The following is a 19,447-nucleotide window of genomic DNA, read 5'->3' on the forward strand; positions in this document are numbered from 1 at the left end:
CATCACAACGATTCACCAGGCAACGCCGGACAACTGCTGTTTGTGTATGAGAAATCGGTTGGGAACTTTCCTCATGTCAGCACGTTGTAGGTGTCGCCACCGGCGCCAGCCTTGTGTGAACGCTGTGAAAAGCTAATCATTTGCATATCACAGCATCTTCTTCTTGTCCGTTAAATTTCGCGTCTGTAGCAATTTTAACGGCCAGCAGTGTAATATTTTTTGGTATTTTTTGTTCCTGGTCCAATGTAACAGAGGGACTGAAGGCCTTAATAGTCAGGGGAGATAAAACTATAGACAAAAACAAATTAATATTTAAATTACTTGTTCATTTTCTGCGAATGTGTCTTGCTCTATGCCGAACGGTTCCTCGTTTCCAGCGCACCCGAACGTGAAGGTGTTCATCAGCCACGGGGGGATGCTTAGCACCACAGAGGCGGTGTACCACGGCGTCCCCGTGGTGGGGGTGCCCTTCCTACTGGACCAGTACGCCAACCTGCGCAAGAACGTGGCCAAGGAAGCGGCCGTCGAGCTGGACACGCTCAGACTCACCAAGGAGTCGGTCCTCGAGGCGATCAACAAGATACTCAAAAACCCCAGGTAAGCGTTTGAAAATTTACTACAACATGTGCAGAGCCTACGCTTCTGTCATTTCTCCCTGCAATTGCTTTAGACTGTAATATTATTATTGGATCGGAGCAATATGTGCCTGTCCCTAGTACATTCAACAGGCACTGAGGTAATAACCATGGCACAGTGGGATGGCTTTAGAAACTGATGTGGACTGACAATGCAGCCAGTCCACAGTGACGGGTAGCCGAAAGAAAGTCACGCGTACACACACGCCGACTGGCGTGAAGTCTGGAACAGGATAAGTATTGATTCTAATAAGAAAAGTATGCAGCTCCTCGAATACTTAACTTTATTCTTTGTTGGTTTACAACGTTCTTGATGAGACATTTCATACGATAACTCTCAAACTATGTAAAGCTAATGGCGCCTTGCTAGGTCGTAGTCATGGACTTAGCTGAAGGCTATTCTGTCTCTCGGCAAATGAGAGCAAAGGCTTCGTCCGTATAGTCGCTAGCAATGTCGTCGTACAACTGGGGCGAGTGCTCGTCCGTATCTCGAGACCTGCCTTGTGGTGGCGCTCGGTCTGCGATCACACAGTGGCGACACGCGGGTCCGACATGTACTAAATGGACCGCGGCCTGCCTTGTGGTGGCGCTCGGTCTGCGATCACACAGTGGCGACACGCGGGTCCGACATGTACTAAATGGACCGCGGCCGATTTAAGCTACCACCTAGCAAGTGTGGTGTCTGGCGGTGACACCACAGAAACAATCGGAGTTGCTGTGATCAGGTGCTAGCGCTTGCAGCAGGGGTACAATCTATATTTCAGACGGTCACAAATCGTCTGCATCTTTTGCAGTTCCGCTGGGAGCTTACATACAACATGGAGAGACGGCCCGAAAAAATGGTTCAAATGGCTCTGAGCACTATGGGACTTAACATCTGAGGTCATCAGTCTCCTAGAACTTAGAACTACTGAAACCTAACTAACCTAAGGACATCACACACACCTATGCCCGAGGCAGGATTCGAACCAGCGATCGTAGCGGTCGCGCGGTTCCAGGCTGAAGCAGCTAGTACCACTCGGCCACACTGGGCAGCAGAAGGCCTGATGTTGACATTTGTTGATGTGATTGCTTGCCTGAAGTTAGCAAATTTACTCGACACCATCTTCTTGTATTGACGGTTTTTCTGCTTTTCTCTTAATAGAAAAGCTAACAACAAACATCACAGTCCTGCCTCAAGGATCAGTACTTGGTCCTATTCTAATTAATTTGTATGTGTCATGTCAGCTTCAAGTTAAAAAAAAAAAGACAAAAACATGTATGCAGATGATACGACGGCTGTCTGAACTAAAAGATCAAGCTTACGATAGTAGCCCCTCTACGTGTTACGCAGTGCTGCAGTTTCTCTTGTGTGCTCAGCTGCTGAGTGTTGCATCCCCGCACGAGCAGAGAGTGCACACACAACTAAGACCGACGTACATCTGAGTGACGTCACGAAGACCATTACTGTCGCTGTCAGAACAGCTCCTATTACAGTGGTTGCCCGTTCTGTCCAATACCGATTCTCCAGAACCCAGAAACGAAGCTCTCAGTAAGAACTCAGTTGTAAATAACACTTCCCTCGATTCACCAGCTATACTCTTGTAGATCCGCTGGCCTCCATGGTTCGACCACTACACGTTTCGAATGATACCAAAAATTTCAAAAAACATCGGATGGAAAGTGGACAGCAGACAACCCACATAATTCAAAACCTGATGACGAAGGCCCTATCGCAAATGGTCGTCACTCGATTGCCTCTGCATGAGAGATCGAGCGAGGTGGCGCAGTGGTTAGCACACTGGACTCGCATTCGGGAGACGGCGGTTCAATCCCGCGTCCGGCCATCCTGATTTAGGTTTTCCGTGATTTCCCTAAATCACTCCAGGCAAATGCCGGGATGGTTCCTATGAAAGGGCACGGCCGACTTCCTACCCCTTCCTTGCCTAATCCAATGAGACCGATGACCTCGCTGTCTGGTCTCCTTCCCCAAACAACCCAACCCTCTGCATGAGACAATGACAACATGGCCACATCCTGCAGAAGTGGGGTTATTGCAGCATTATTGCGTGTGATTGTGGTGCGTAGTGGCAGAGAATAAAACATACTGTGGGCAGCTGCCCATACAAAGCATTTCAAAAAGAGCTTTAAGATTTGCATAAGTGGCAGTGAGTACACCAATCTGTTCGTCAGATTTAATTATTTACCTAGAAATTTATTGTGTATGTATATGTCCCGCAGTGTCACATGATAGTAATATCTGGTATTATTCTAATCTCATCCAACATGGACAGTCAGGGTGGTTCAGAAGCCGACTACTTGTTACCGGTAAGTGCGAACAAACACAAATATTATGGAAATGTGTCAGAAACTCAAATGAGAATGTCTGAAGGGAAGACGACGTTATTTTTGAGGAACACTACTGAGAATATTTAGAGAACCAGCATTTGAAGTTGGCTGTAGAACGTATATTTATTGTAAGGACCACGAAGGTAAGTTAGGAGAATTTAGGACTTGTACGGAAGGATTCACACAGTCGCTGTTCTCGTTATACACTACTGGCCATTAAAATTGCTAAACCAAGAAGAAATGCAGATGATAAACAGGTATTCATTGAACAAATATATTATACTAGAACTTACATGTGATTACATTTTCACGCAATTTGGGTGCATTGATCCTGAGAAACCAGTACTCAGAACAACCACCTCTGGCCGTAATAATGGCCATGATACGCCTGGGCATTGAGTCAAACAGAGCTTGGATAGCGTGTACAGGTACAGCTGCCCATGCAGCCTCAACACGATCATCAAGAGTAGTGACTGGCGTATTGTGACGAGCCAGTTGCTCGGCCACCATTGACCAGACGTTTTCAATTAGTCAGAGATCTGGAGAATGTGCTGGCCAGGGCAGAAGTCGAACATTTTCTGTATCCAGAAACGCCCGTACAGGACCTGCATCATGCGGCCGTGCATTATCCTGCCGAAATGTAGGGTTTCACAGGGATCGAATGAAGGGTAGAGCCACGGGTCGTAACACATCTTAAATGTACGTCCACTGTTCAGAGTGCCGTAAGTGCGAACAAGAGGTGACCGAGCCGTGTAACGAATGGCACCCCATACCATCACGCCGGGTGATACGCCAGCATGGCGATGACTGATACACGCTTCCAATGTGCGTTCACTGCGATGTCGCCAAACGCGGATGCTACCATCCTGATGCTGTAAACAGAACCGTTTTGCCATTCGTGCACCCAAGTTCGTCGTTGAGTACACCATCGCAGGCGCTCCTGTCTGTTATGCAGCGTCAAGGGTAACAGCAGACATGGTCTCCGAGCTGATAGTCCTTGCTGCTGCAAAAGTCGTCTAACTGTTCGTGCATATGGTTGTTGTCTTGCAAAAGTCCCCATCTGTTGACTCAGGGATCGAGACGTGGCTGCACGATGCGTTACAGCCATGCGGATAAAATGCTTGTCATCTCGACTGCTAGTGATACGAGGTTGTTGGGATCCAGCACGGCGTTCCGTATTACCCTCCTGAACCCACCGATTCCATATTCCGCTAACAGTCATTGGATCTCGACCAACGCGAGCAGTAATGTCACGAGACGATAAACCGCAATTTCGATGGGCTACAATCCGACCTTTATCAAAGTCGGAAACGTGATGGTACGCATTTCTCCTCCTTACACGAGGCAACACAACAACGTTTCACCAGGCAACGCCGGTCAACTGCTATTTGTGTATGAGAAATCGGTTGGAAACTTTCCTCATGTCAGCACGTTGTGGGTGTCGCCACCTGCGCCAACCTTGTGTGAATGCTCTGAAAAGCTAATCATTTGCATATCACAGCATCTTCTTCCTGTCGGTTAAATTTCGCGTCTGTAGCACGTCATCTTCGTGGTGTAGCAGTTTTAATGGCCAGTAGTGTATTTTGGAGTGGGACAGGAAAGGAAGCTACTAGTGATGGTAAAGGGTACCCTCCATCACGCTTCGTGCTGTTCTTCGTGGAGTATGTTTGGAGATATATAGGTAGGTTGTGTGTGTAAATACGTAATCAGTGTGTGAAGTAGTTGGACACTAAGAGAGGCATGTTAAGTGATGGAAGCTTATCACCCAACCGTCCAGAAAAACATTTCTTATATGAAAGTTATCAATAGAATACACTTGGTCGCAACACATGTAAAAAAGGAGTGCCTAAAACATATAGATTTCACCTACCGAAGATCTGCAATAGAGTATTAGCGAGACAATGCGAAATTTAAATTTAAAAAATAGATTTGTGTTGTCTAATCTGAGCAAAACTCTAGAGCAATGTCATGTGTTCTTTGATCTAAAGAATAAGTGGCAACAAACAACAATATAAAACATACTGGGGTAGCACCTATATTGCTTTGACATGATCATGCTATTTGAATTAAAGGGACCTTATACCTAACTTTGGATCATTATGACCCCGGAAAGGAATTTGTTTTTGCATGAATTTTTTGTACTTGTATTTAAATGCTAGTGCTCGAAATTTGATAATGTTGCTTTACTGTACGTCGTACATAGCTCATGCCGCAAAAGAAAAAAAATAGTTCTCTCTCTTCCGTTTAAATTGTTACACTTGTGTCCCTTGGATCTATATCCTTAGAAATTCACAACATGCACAAACATTGGTAGCAAATGACAACTTAGCAACCATAAGAGTTCTATGACAAGAGTGACTGGAAATAATTTCAAAAATGTATAACTCTGAAACAAATGTAATAAAATATGAGCATCTGGGTGCCTTCTGCAGATGTTGTCCATTGAAACAATACATACAGAGAAAACCCTCAAATTACGGTATAAAAATATGATATCCTGCGGTAGTGATACTTCTCATGTTTTGAATATACGAATCTGCACTGGAACGTTACTTGCCTTAAACAAGCTCGAAAAATCAGGGCATCCAGTTTGTCATGGATATGGCACATGAGCCAAAAAGACGAAATGGCACATCCTATGCAATGGGTCAAGGACTTCTTAATGAACTGCGAAAACCCTTAGTTACTCTTTGTATCGAAGCAAGGGGAAAGGTGCCACGAAGTGAATAATCAGCAGCCATTGTTACAAGAATACAAACTGGAAATTCATCAACACCAAGCACCAGTGGTAGAAACTAAAATCTCAAACAAGCTGTATTCAAATTCTGGTCAACTTGTCACAACAAAACCCCTATGCAAAGCTCAAATTATAATACTCAAGTCTGTGAAGTTCGCATTGCATACCACTGCCTAAATTATGGAATGTAATAAGTTGTCTCCACTGGTTTGTAGCTGAAGCAGCTAAGCATACAGAAAGTATAGCAACTTCAGTTTTCCCTGTCATCAGCGATTTCTAATAATTGCACGAACATTCATTTTTACGTCATTGATATGTTTGTTAGCTTTCAATTCTGCGATTTTTGTTTTATGACACATAATGTCATAACAATTTTTGGTACCAAAAGTTGAAAATTTGCAATTTAATGTTATTTTAATTTTTAATGCAAGTTTGTTGACATTTTCTATCTTATTCATTTTGGGCTAACAAGGGAACAATCGCCGGTGTAAATAAACGATCTTGATGAAATTTAGCAGGAATGCGGAGGTGTCAGCATAATGCAAAACGTATATTTTCGTATTCAGCCAATTTTAGCAGGTAAAACAAATTCCAAAACATGATTTGGCGTATGAAGGTTAGAGGGAATATCTTCGAAACCATAATACACAAAAAATTTTTCTATGAAAGTTGAAATGTAACGAACGTTCTTGAAAACTGTACAATCAACATTTGTAATACTTTGAAATTTTGCGAAATACCCCGTCACCATTAATTAATGTTGAAGAAGGAAAGCATCTGTTACAACTTAAATTAAAGAAGCTTTCACGCCACATCCAACCATGTGTAAGAAATCAGGTTCTAAAGCACCGTTTTTGAAAAGTGCTGTTGGAGCATTTCAACGTACCCAATTACACTAGCTAAACGTTCATCATTATTCCACTTATTTATTTCACTTATTTTTATTTTATACTTTGAATATTTATTTTATCTATTAAATCCATGTTTTCTTGTTGTTTAGTTAACCCTCTCACATATGTTTATTTTGTTAATTTAAAATAATAAGTAACTCATTATTACGACACGAAATAACGATAATCTGTAAAGAAATGATAAAAACATAACATTTCTTCATACAATGTGCACAAAATGAATGAATTTTTTTCATATAAAGCACACGACGAGCAACACAATATCAAACATAATTTAGCAGTATTTCAATGAGTGGCGTGGGTGATCCACTAAATATTCTGATTCGTACCACGCATATTTCAGTACACTGGAAAAGTTGGCGAAAGGAATTTTTATGTACTACCTTAGTAGCTGCACCTTGATTAAATTATTTTTGAAGTGGAGATTGATGAAAATGTTCCTTGTCCTCAGGTACGGCGCTCAAAATGGCTTTTCTACAATGACCAGCCCCATTTCACAGTTTTAAAGAAACTAATGGAGAGATTGGATCGAGAACTCCAGAATCTGTTTTGAAGCTTCAAATGTTCTTGTGGTGGCACCGAAATCGGCTAAACTGACGTCTCACCATGTTAAAAGATATTTAACAGAAGTTGTCTTTCACAGTGTGGGACAAAACACTGTATTATTGTTAATTCTTGAGGATATTCAGTGAGAAAGAACCGTTTTGGGCATCATACCCGACGACAATGAATTTGTTCTTCTGATGATCCCAAAGGGATCGACGATGGAAGATATTTGTGAGAAGATTTCTCAGACCTAGTTCTGCTGAAACATTATGATGTTAGTCTCAGTTTGAGAATCAATATAATCAAGCTGCAGTTATTAGTACATAATCAACTGTCTTTGTCAACGTTTTCTGATGTACTGAAATATGGCTGGTACAAATCAGTAAATTTAGAGGATCAATTCGAAAACCGTTTAATTTTGTTTTATATTGTGTTGTCCGGCGTGTGTATTACATGTAGAAATTTCGTTCATTTTATGTGCCTGGTGTAAAGAAGAGTTATGTTTTAACCAATTCTTCACAGGTTATTACTATTTTAATGAGTTTGTATGTGCTACGATACCGTGGCTTAGAAACACCGAAGAAGACCTCCAGATGCTACATATCAAACCCGAAGATGCTTTTGGCAGAGTTCTTTTCCGAAAGAAGATAGTGACAAACGGAATAACCCGAGACGAGGAACCGAAAAGAAGACACGGTGTTCTTTGGGCAGAAGAGCGCAAGCAGCGCCACTCATGACGAAAGAGGGAAATATGGGCTCAGATAAAAGCCAGACACAGTCCTACATGGCCCCAAGGAATAAATAAAGAAATAGTGAGTTATTTATTACTGTCAATTAACAAAGTGCTCATATGTGATATGGCAAATTAAAAAACAAAACAAAACACATATGTAAAACTTAAAACAACAATTTAAAGCATAAAACAGAAATAAGTCATATAAATTAGTGGAACACTAATGAACGTTTATATGTTATAATTCAGTATGTTGAAAATAGTCCAACAGCACATTGTGTATGGCTATTCTCCAAAACCGGTATTTCGGAAACCAGCTTTATTACACATTTTTGGATATGGCATGAAAGCTTCTTTAATTTACGTTGTAACACAAAAGTTTTCATTTTTCCAAAACAATTAATGCTAGTGGGTCATTTTGCAAAGTTTCATATTATTACAAATGCTGATTATCTACATCTACATGATAACTCTGCACTTCACAACTAAGCGCCTGCCACAGGGTTTATCTAACAGCCTGTAAGCTACTTCTCTACCGTTTCACTCTCGAACAGTGTGCAGGGAAAACGAACACTTAAATGTTTCCGTGCAGGCTCTGATTTATCTTATTTTATTACGATGATAATTTCTCGCTAAGTGAGTGGGACCCAAGAAAATATTTTCATACTCTGAGGAAAAAGTTGGTGACTGAAATTTCACGAGAAGGTCCGCCGTCAGCGAAAAACGCCTTTGTTCGTCTTCATTTGATTTGATCTGATCTGCGCAGGGAGACAAAAACAACAGTGGACTTCGCCTACTGCCTGCACCAAAACTGAGGTTATTCTGCGGTGTCTTTCTCTGAAATTGTAATAAAGCCAGCCGGTACCTTCAAAGAGTAGGAAGAGGCCGTCTACTTGTTCATTATTAGATATCATTTTTCGGGGATTGAGGACCCTAATACTCTGCGTCTTTTGGCCTCTAACGCTTCTCATTGGAAGATTAAATGTGGTGTGGTTTCATCCAGCTCACCATATAGTCTACATTTAAAGGCATCTCTCTCTACACCTATCGTGTATAGGAAATCCTTTAAGTTCCCATGGGCGGTCATTAGTCCTGCCATGAGTTTAATCAGTGTCCTGTTCAAGTCCAAGATTGCAGAACTTGTCTGTAAACATGGCTTTGGCATTAATAGCTTATTGTTTTTGTACCATAGTCCAATATCTTAGAAAGTAGATTAAGGAAAGGCAAACCTACGTTTCTAGCATCGGTAGACTTAGAAAAAGCTTTTGCCAATGTTGACTGGAATACTCTCTTTCAAATTCTGAAGATGGCAGGAGTAAAATACAGGGAGAGAAAGGCTATTTACAATTTGGACAGAAACCAGATGGCAGTTGTAAGAGTCGAGCGGCATGAAAGGGAATCAGTGGTTGGGAAGGGAGTGAGACAGAGGTGTAGCCTATCCCCGATGTTATTCAATCTGTATATTGAGCAAGCAGTAAAGGAAACAAAAGAAAAATTCGGATAGGAATTAAAATCCATGGAGAAGAAATAAAAACTTTGAGGTTCGCCGAGACAGCAAAGGACCTGGAAGAGCAGTTGAACGGAATGGACAGTGTCTTGAAAGGAGGATATAAGATGAACATCAACAAAAGCAAAACGAGGATAATGGAATGTAGTCGAATTAAATCAGGTGATGCTGCAGGAATTAGATTAGGAAATGAGACGCTGAAAGTAGTGAATGAGTTTTGCTATTTGGGGAGCAAAATAACTGATGGTGGTCGTCGAAGTAGAGAGGATATAAACTGTAGACTGGCAATGGCAAGGAAAGCGTTTCTGAAGAAAAGAAATTTGTTAACACTGAGTATAGATTTAAGTGTCAGGAAGCCGTTTCTGAAAGTATTTGTATGGAGTGTAGCCATGTACGGAAGTAAAACATGGACGATAAATAGTTTGGACAAGAAGAGAATAGAAGCTTTCGAAATGTGGTGCTACAGAAGAATGCTGAAGATTAGATGGGTAGATCACATAACTAAAGAGGAGGTATTGAATAGAATTGGAGAGAAGAGGAGTTTGTGGCACAACTTGACTGTAAGAAGGGATCGGTTGGTAGGACATGTTCCGAGGCATCAAGGCATCACCAATTTGGTATTGGAGGGCAGCGTGGAGGGTAAAAATCGTAGAGGGAGACCAAAAGATGAATACACTAAACAGATTCAGAAGGATGTAGGTTGCAGTAGGTAGTGGGAGATGAAGAAGCTTGCTCAGGATAGAGCAGCATGGAGAACTGAATCAAACCAGTCTCTGGACTGAAGACCACAACAACAACAGTCCAATATTGTACGTGCTACATATTGATTCCGCTGCGCAGTTTTGATTTTATCACCGCCTTGGTGATTGTCAGGACAGGTTCGTCCAATAAATGAAGTCGTCGCACCTAACCCAGCCAGTTTATCAGCTTGTTCATTGCCATTAATTCCTGGGTGACCAGGGACCCAGAGGAGGTTTACCCTGTTGCTTTTCCCTAGCCTCACAAGGGCATCATGGCATTCTGCTACGATCTTCGATCTCGTTACAGGGGCTAGTTTTGTCTTCCTTCAGTCTGTCTTCTATGATAAACCGTAGGATCGATATTGCCTCACATGTTCCTTCCCAAATGTCGGCTTCTACCAATTTTTGTATTCTCCTGTAAATAATCCGTGTCGGTATTTTGTAATCATGAATGTCATACTGATAGTTTGAGTAATATTCACACCATAAAAGTAGAAGGAACACCAGAAATATTTTCAGATCTAAAGTGTTAAATTTAGAAGGTTTCCAAACCAAAGGCAGTAGGAGTGTATATGGGAAGTACTCTGAAGTAAGAAAACAGACGAAGTTGGAATGGAAGGCAACACGCAGAGTATTAGATTAAGATCTAAAACCAGAGAATGATAAGCTAACGTTAACGAAGCCAAGTTTCGAGAGAAGTTCTGTAATCCTGGGCTTGGACAGGAGACAGATTAAATTAATGATAGGACTGATTACTGGTCACGAGAATCTTATGAAACACCTACACTCGATGGATATAAAGGAAGAAGCCTCTGAGTGTAGACTATGTGGTAGGGTGGATGAAACCATACCACATTTCCAATGCGAAGCTTTTGGGCCAAAACGCACAGAATACTGGGGTCATCAGTTTCTTGAAAAAATTAATCTAATAGTGAACTAGTAAAAGAGTCTCCTACTGATCTTTAAAGGTACCAGCTGGCTTTACTAGAATTTCACGGAGAGAAACCGCATAACGAATAAAATTTCGGTGCAGGTAACAGTAAATTAAGACCACTGTTGTCTTGTCTCCTGCATAAATCAGTCATGAAATGAGAAAGAGGAGAAAATATGAAAGAATACTAGAGAAAAAGAAAGGAGAAAATGAGAACGAACTGCAATCGTCAAAAACGAAAGGCAAAAATCGGCCAGATGTGATTAGGATTCGCGCCTTGAGGGTTCCGTGCAAACTCAATTATTTATGCAGACAGTTCAGCCATCCCGCGAATCGAAAATCTCGACTATTTTTGCCTATTATCAGCATTGATGCTGCCAAAATATCTATCCCTAGAATTCCAAGACTTTCGAGAATGTAAGTTTGAAAAGAAACATTTTTTTCGTGTGGTATAAGTACAAATTGGCGATTTTCGGATTTTTTCCTTTATTTGGACTGTGAAACCTTGCTTCGCGCTAATTTCATGGTTCTAGGTCAACGTGAAGGACACTATGGTTTTTATAAGTGAGTTTGCGACTGACAAATTACGAGTATGTGACAGTTAGGGCCGTATCTTTTGATTGAAGTGACTTAGAATTACAGCGCTGAGGGATTACAGACCTTAATACATGACATAAAATTCGACTTGATGCGTGTACTCGTTACTGCAAAAAAAAAAAAATAAAATAAAGAGAGGGTTAACATATGACAAAAACTTTTTTCGTGTGATATAATAACAAATTCACACTTTTTGAATTTTTCCTTTATCTGTACTGTGAAACCTTGCTTCTTGTCAGATTTTACGGTTGTAGGGGAACGAGAAGTACCCTAGAAGTTTTGATGAGTAAGTTCGCAAATATAAAAATATCTAATATAAATGGTCGCATCTTTCGACTGCATTGACTTGGAAGTTGGAATTTTCTTCACTGTCAAGGGACCGTAGACTTTAGTATATAACATAAGTATCAACTTGACACGTGTAACACTTCATGCGAAAAAAGGGTTTTTAACAGACAGACAGACAGGCAGTCTTTATTTTTGTCATTACCGTTATTTCATTCCCCTCACCTCATACGGGTGGCGAGGGAGGGTGCTGTCAGCAGATAAAATTTACCGCTCTTCAGCCTCATGAAAGTAAAAATTTTAAGAACATAGTACAAAAACTGGACACGGTGGCTGACAAAAATAGCAGATCGTCAGTTCCATAAGTTGAGATATGAAAGACCGATTTTTTGATTAATTAAAGTATAGATACAGATGAAGCGAAAATGAATGTTGCATACGAATGAATAAAAATAGATAGACGAATTTATTTTATTTAATCTTATGGCTAGGGCCTCCCGTCGGGCAGGCCATTCGCCGGATGCCGGTCTTTCAATTTCACGTCACTTCGGCGACCTGCAGTCGATGAGGATGATAGAATGATGATGAGGACAGCACAACACCCAGTCCCTGGACGGAGAAAATTCCCCGACCCAGCCGGGAATCGAACCCGGTCCCCAGAGGATTGACAATCCGTCACGCTGACCATTCATCTACCGGGGGAGGACAACATTTGCAGAAGGTAAAACGTAAAAGATCGATGTGCTGTTTGATTAACGTAAATAGATGGGTGAAGTGATAAGTGGATGTAGACTGCTAGGGATAACGGTATTACGAGGACGTAGCATTTAAAGGAAGTACGTCGGCGGGTGTTTGTGTGGGCGGATGTTTGGATGAGTGATGGGGGAAGAATGAAAAGGGATGCGGTTCCGAACCACGACGTAGAAAGTGGGTGGAGGGGAGTGGAGGGGAGGGAAGTTCTGACAAGAGGAGGGTGGTAGGGATCTTCTTGATCTGGGGGGAAGAGTGTATATCGCAGGGGATTTCATTATCGGGTAAGGGAAGGCAGTTAGTTTCGTTGTGAGATGACGTGAACGTGTGGAGCTGACGTGTTGGGGAAATGTGGTGGTTGAGGCACGGCAGAGTACCAGGATCAGTGAGCAGGGGATAAACTAGGGGGCGGGAAATGTCGAGGTTATAGATAACATAGGATATTTACATCTACATTTATACTGCGCAAGCCACCCAACGGTGTGTGGCGGAGGGCACTTTACGTGCCACTGTCATTACCTCCCAGTCGCGTATGGTTCGCGGGAAGAACGACTGCCAGAAAGCCTCCGTGCGCGTTCGAATCTAATTTTACATTCGTGGTCTCCTCGGGAGGTATAAGGAGGGGGAAACAATATATTCGATGCCTCATCCAGAAACGCCCCCCTCTCGAACCTGGACAGCAAGCTACACCGCGATGCAGATCCCCTCTCTTGCAGAGTATGCCACTTGAGTTTGCTAAACATCTCCGTAACGCTATCTCGTTTACCAAATAACCCTGTGACAAAACGCGCCTCTCTTCTTTCGATCTTCTCTATCTCCTCTGTCAACCCGACCTGGTATGGATCCCACACTGATGAGCAATACACAGGTATAGGCCGAACGAGTGTTTTGTAAGCCACCTCCTTTGTTGATCGACTACATTTTCTAAGGACTCTCCCGATGAATCTCAACCTGGCACCCACCTTACCAACAATTAATTTTATATGATCATTCCACTTCAAATCGTTCCGTACGCATACTCCCAGATGTTTTACAGAAGTAACTGCTACCAGTGTTTGTTCCGCTATCATATAATCATACAATAAAGGAACCTTCTTTGTACGTATTCGCAATACATTACATTTGTCTATGTTAAGGGTCAGTTGCCAACCCCTGCACCAAGTGCCTATCCGCCGCAGATCTTCCTGCATTTCGCTACAATTATCTAATGCTGCAACTTCTCTGTATACTACAGCACCATCCGCGAAAAGCCGCATGGAACTTCCGACACCATCTACCAAGTCATTTATATATATTGTGAAAAGCAATGGTCCCATAACACTCCCCTGTGGCACGCCAGAGGTTACTTTAACGTCTGTAGACGTCACTCCATTGAGAACAACATGCTGTGTTCTGTTTGCTAAAAACTCTTCAATCCAGTCACACAGCTGGTCTGATATTCCGTAGGCTCTTAATTTGTTTATCAGGCGACAGTGCGGAACTGTATTGAACGCCTTCCGGAAGTCAAGGAAAATGGCATCTACCTGGGAGCTTGTATCTAATATTTTCTGGGTCTCATGAACAAATAAGGCGAGTCGGGTCTCACACGATCGCTGTTTCTGGCATCCATGCTGATTCCTACAGAGCATATTCTGGGTTGCAAGCTTCTTCATCTCCCAGTACTTACTGCAACCTACATCCTTCTGAACCTGCTTATTCATCTCTTGGTGTCCCTCTACGATTTTTCCCCTTCACGCTGCCCCCCAATCCTAAATTTGTGATCCCTTGATGCCTCAGAACATGTCCTACCATCCGATCCCTTCTTCTGGTCAAGTGCCGGCCGCGGTGGTCTAGCGGTTCAGGCGCTCAGGCCGGAACCGCGCGACTGCTACGGTCGCAGGTTCGAATCCTGCCTCGGGCATGGATGTTTGTGATGTCCTTAGGTTAGTTAGGTTTAAGTAGTTCTAAGTTCTAGGGGACTGATGACCACAGAAGTTAAGTCCCATAGTGCTCAGAGCCATTTGAACCATTTTTTCTGGTCAAGTTGTGCCACAAACTCCTTCTCCCCAATTCTATTCAATACCTCATCATTAGTTGTGTGATCTACCCATATAATCTTCAGCATTCTTCTGTAGCACCACAGTTTGAAAGCTTCTATTCTCTTCTTGTCCAAACTATTTATCGCCCATGTTTCACTTCCGTGCATGGCTACACTCCATATAAATACTTTCAGAAACGACTTCCTGGCACTTAAATCAATACTCGATGTTAACAAATTTCTCTTCTTCAGAAAGGCTTTCTTTGCCATTGCCAGTCTACATTTTATATCCTCTCTACTTCGACCATCATCAGTTATTTTACTCCCCAAATAGCAAAACTCCTTTACAACTTTAAGTGTCTCATTTCCTAATCTAATTCCCTCAGCATCACCCGACATAATTCGACTACATTCCATTATCCTCGTTTTACTTTTGTTGATGTTCATCGTATATTCTCCTTTCAAGTCACTGTCCATTCCGTTCAACTGCACTTCCAAGACCTTTGTTGTCTCTGACAGAATTTCAATGTCATCAGCAAACCTCAAAGTTTTTATTTCTTCTCCATGGATTTTAATACCTACTCCGAACTTTTCTTTTGTCTCCTTTACTGCTTGCTCAATATACAAATTGAATAACAACGCGGAGACGCTACAACCCTGTCTCACTCCCTTCCCAACCACTGCTTCCCTTTCATGCCCCTCGACTCTTACAACTGCCATCTGGTTTCTGTCCAAATTGTAAATAGCCTTTCTCTCCCTGTATTTTACTCCTGCCATCTTCAGAATTTGAAAGAGAGTATTCCAGTCAACATTGTCAAAAGCTTTCTCTAAGTCTACAAATTCTAGAAACGTAGGTTTGTCTTTCCTTAATCTATTTTCTAAGATAAGTCGTAGGGTCAGTATTGCCTCACGTGTTCCAACACTTCCACGGAATCCAAACTGATCTTCCTCGAGGTCGGCTTCTATCAGTTTTTCCATTCGTCTGTAAAGAATTCGCGTTAGTATTTTGCAGCTGTGACTCATTAAACCGATAGTTCGGTAATTTTCACATCCGTCAACACCTGCTTTCTTTGGGATTGGAATTATTATATTCTTCTTGAAGTCTGAGGGTATTTCGCCTGTCTCATTCATCTTGCTCACCAGATGGTACAGTTTTGTCAGGACTGGCTCTCCCAAGGCCGTCAGTAGTTCTAATGGAATGTTGTCTACTCCCGGGGCCTTGTTTCGACTCAGGTCTTTCAGTGCTCTGTCAAACTCTTCACGCAGTATCGTGTCTTCCATTTCATCTTCATCTACATCCTCTTCCATTTTCGTAATATGCGGGTGGGGAAAGGTAAATGGATACGAAAGGCTAGAGGTAGTGCATGGCATCCGGGATCTTTAGGGAGTGATGAAACGAGGGAGGAGTGGAGGTCCATCCCATATTTCCATACCAGAGCATGGTGACAGATAACGAAGTGATCCGATAAGAGTTCAATTTTCATCGACTGAGGTACGAACCCTAAAAAGGAATCAAAATAACATTTCAATACCAGCAAGCGAGCTGTAACGTGACAACCTGGGTCTGCAGCCTACTCTGATTCTATGTTTTTAAATAACTACTGCCGATAACACGGTTGTGAACCAGAACTAGAGAGCCTGTATACAGAGAGAGTGGCCATAGGTGAAGTTGTCCGTGGTTGGTTGATTAGCTTTGGCGCCATTTTTCTGCCAAACGTCTCTCGCGCTCGCTATGTTCGCTGTGCTTTCGAGTTCAGAGGACTTTTGAAAACGATTAAAAGGTATCTGAATTATTGAGAGACTTGTTATGCGTTGTGCATGCATGTTCGATTTAGATGTATATTGTTTTTAGTACGTAATTAGCGTTTGCGATCTTAAATACGAGTTGAAATAATGAAGCGTTTTGTGATGAAGTCGCTAGGCCTACATGTTTGAAGTAATCACGTTAGTAATTGCAGACGTTAGTAATTGTACAGTATTGTTTTTGACATCTGTAATTCGTTCTGCAGACGTTCGTAAACGACGCCGGGTTGTGCTGCATTTGGTTGTTACAATAGAGGGGAAGGTGGATTTCGCATGTTAGGATTTCCACGCAATGAAGAAAGACGAAAGCAGAGGGCAGTTTTTTAAAATACTTTTAGTCACGCAAAACAGGTAGGCCTATTACAGTTTACTGCATTTTTAAGCTCTTATTTCTTTAACAGTTCGTGCATACTGGTAGCATCACAAGCTTTTCTGAAGCCAATATCTGACAGTCCTTGATGGAAACAGAAAGTTCCTGTAATTGTTGTGCCATGCTCATTCGACTTTATAGCGTCAAACTTTATTTCGTTCCGAATCAGAACACTAGGCATCATTTTGCTTTCAGTATTATTGCCTAACTGTTGACGCTGGCAAGTTGTAAGGACGTTTTCCGCAGTTGTCGTGGTTGCTCAAACATTAATCGTAGTAAATAATTGTAGGTACTCTTGAAGACAGTTTTTAATAGGCCTACTTACTGTGGGGTGGAAGGGATAGGGTAGTTTTCTTGTTATATTTGGTCGTTATTACAGTAGCCTACATTTAACATTACCTGATTTTTGTATTCTTTTGTGTTTGTTATCTACGAGAGGCGAGAGGTATTAACTATATATATATATATATATATATATATATATATATATATATATATATATATATATGAAAGAAAGTCGTAAGCAATTGTTTACTTGTGACATGCAAAAAGTTTGAAGACGAGAGTGTGGTGTGCGTACTGTAAGACCTTCGGTACACACACCATCAGATTATTTGACTTGTCGCTCTAACGAAGTAGGCGAGTGTCAGCAATATGTCTCGTGGTCTTACCGTGGCGTGCTTATCTTCTGCCATTAGGTCAGACGATAGAAATGCCACTTGCATGCTTAGAGTAGCAGATTGATGGTGACCAACTTTAAACAGAACTTGATTAATTTTCACACACATTTATTAAAATAATAACAAGCATATAAACATTACATAACTTGATTCTGGATGCTGTTTACAATTGACAATCTGAAGTTCCTTTGATCATGGTATGTTAATCTTATTCTCACATATCTCTGATACTTGACAAAGTGTCTATACATTTATCCTCATGGCTATGTACAAGAGTATGAAAATCTTCTTAGGCGCAGACTGAAACTTTACTATAGACTGGTACAGACCAATGCAGACTGGTACAGACTGGTGCAGACAAATGCAGACTGGCTAAGCGGAGGTCTGTACACTCGTTATAATACCTCGCGCGTTCAGGTATCACTGTGCAAGTGTGATCTGCGAGGAGAAAAGGTTCTACGTTAGCAGCAATCTCATTGGCTGCGTTACATATTAATATGTGGGTCAGCGGAAGCAGAATTTGGTCCGTCTCTAAGACAGCGCCATCTTGTAGTGCGGGGACAGACGAGCGCTGCGCCTGCGCTGTTGTGCTTAGCGGGGCGCGCTCTAGTGGGAAAGTTGTGTACGCGCTGACTACGCGCAACTATGTACACAACAACGAGACAAGAAGTACTAATACGTCTCACACTTTTTGCATGTCACAAGTAAACAACTGCTTACGACTTTCGTTCATCTGACGTCATATAGGTACGTTAAATCTTTAGCGTTATGCACTTCCGATACAAAACAAATGCTATACACTACTTTATTTTATTTACGTTACTTTCATTGCAATATGTCGAGTAAACGAACTGTAAAGGAGATAAATGCAAGTAACGAATAATTTTTACAGCTACTGTATCAAATTATCCTGTGCTGTACGTAGTAGGCTACTATGAGTACATTATAGCTGTGAAGAAAGGCATTTAACGAATGATTTCGCCATATTGTCTTGTGCTTTAGATTCGGTGAGTGTGTACTTCACTACTCCACTACTGGCCATTCAAAAGTCCCGCCCGCAGTTTGGCAGAAAAATGGCCGCCGTATCGTCCGGTTGGTCACTCTCTCTCTATACAGGCTCTCTAACTAGAACCTGTTTGTGCCGCCAGCTACGAGCAGCGCATGAAGCGGCTGTCGGCCATCTACCGGGACCGGCCGCAGACAGCCCTGGAGACGGCCGTGTGGTGGACGGAGTACGCGCTGAGGCACCAGGGGGCGCCCCACCTGCGCTGCGCCTCGCTGGACCTCCACTGGTTCCAGCGCTGGCTGCTCGACGTCATCGCCTTCCTCCTGCTGGCCGCCGCTGCCGCGTCCTCAGCTCTGTACCTCCTCACCAGGAAGGTCCTCTCGGCGCTGTTCCAGGAGGGCGGCAAGCTCAAGAGGTCGTGACGCGGCAGTCCAGCTATCGCTGCTGGCGACCCTGACAGGACAAACAAACCTCTTCCACTCTTCCACAGTCTACACTCTCATTCCACTCTTGTGAAAATCTTCGTTGTTTTGTACCTCTGTTATCACCAATGAGTTGCAAAACCAAATCACTCTTTATTTGTTGCTGTTGCGGAAATAAAAGACGATACTGTTCGTAACACTGCAGTGGAGTTGCTTCTTAATTTCTTCACTTCAAGTGATGAGTCTTGGCATATACCACAATCCCCTATGTTTCGCTCCTGTATGTATCTTGAGGATCGGACTCTACAGCGTGCACACAGGCGATTAAGCAATTAGTCTCCTGCGTTCCATTCGCGAATGGAACGCAATGATGTCCTAATAACTCAAGTAACTTACCATTACATAGCTGAAAATGTCTATATATGTGGTGACTGACCACGTGAATAAAT

At 42.3% G+C, this 19,447-nt stretch overlaps 1 protein-coding gene across 1 annotated transcript in view; it reads left to right on the plus strand.

Moving 5' to 3' along the window:
* Positions 1-19,001, plus strand: part of LOC124717351 (UDP-glucosyltransferase 2-like) — a 76,792-nt gene extending 57,791 nt beyond the window's left edge. Inside the window, exons 4-5 of the mRNA XM_047244180.1 lie at positions 378-597; positions 18,719-19,001. Coding sequence (XP_047100136.1) covers positions 378-597; positions 18,719-18,998 — 500 coding nt within the window. The 3' untranslated portion in view covers positions 18,999-19,001. The remainder of the gene's footprint in view (positions 1-377; positions 598-18,718) is intronic.
* Positions 19,002-19,447: the final 446 nt, after the last annotated feature.

This window comes from Schistocerca piceifrons, chromosome 9 (genome assembly GCF_021461385.2).
Source record: "Schistocerca piceifrons isolate TAMUIC-IGC-003096 chromosome 9, iqSchPice1.1, whole genome shotgun sequence".
NCBI classification, from domain to species: domain Eukaryota; kingdom Metazoa; phylum Arthropoda; class Insecta; order Orthoptera; family Acrididae; genus Schistocerca; species Schistocerca piceifrons.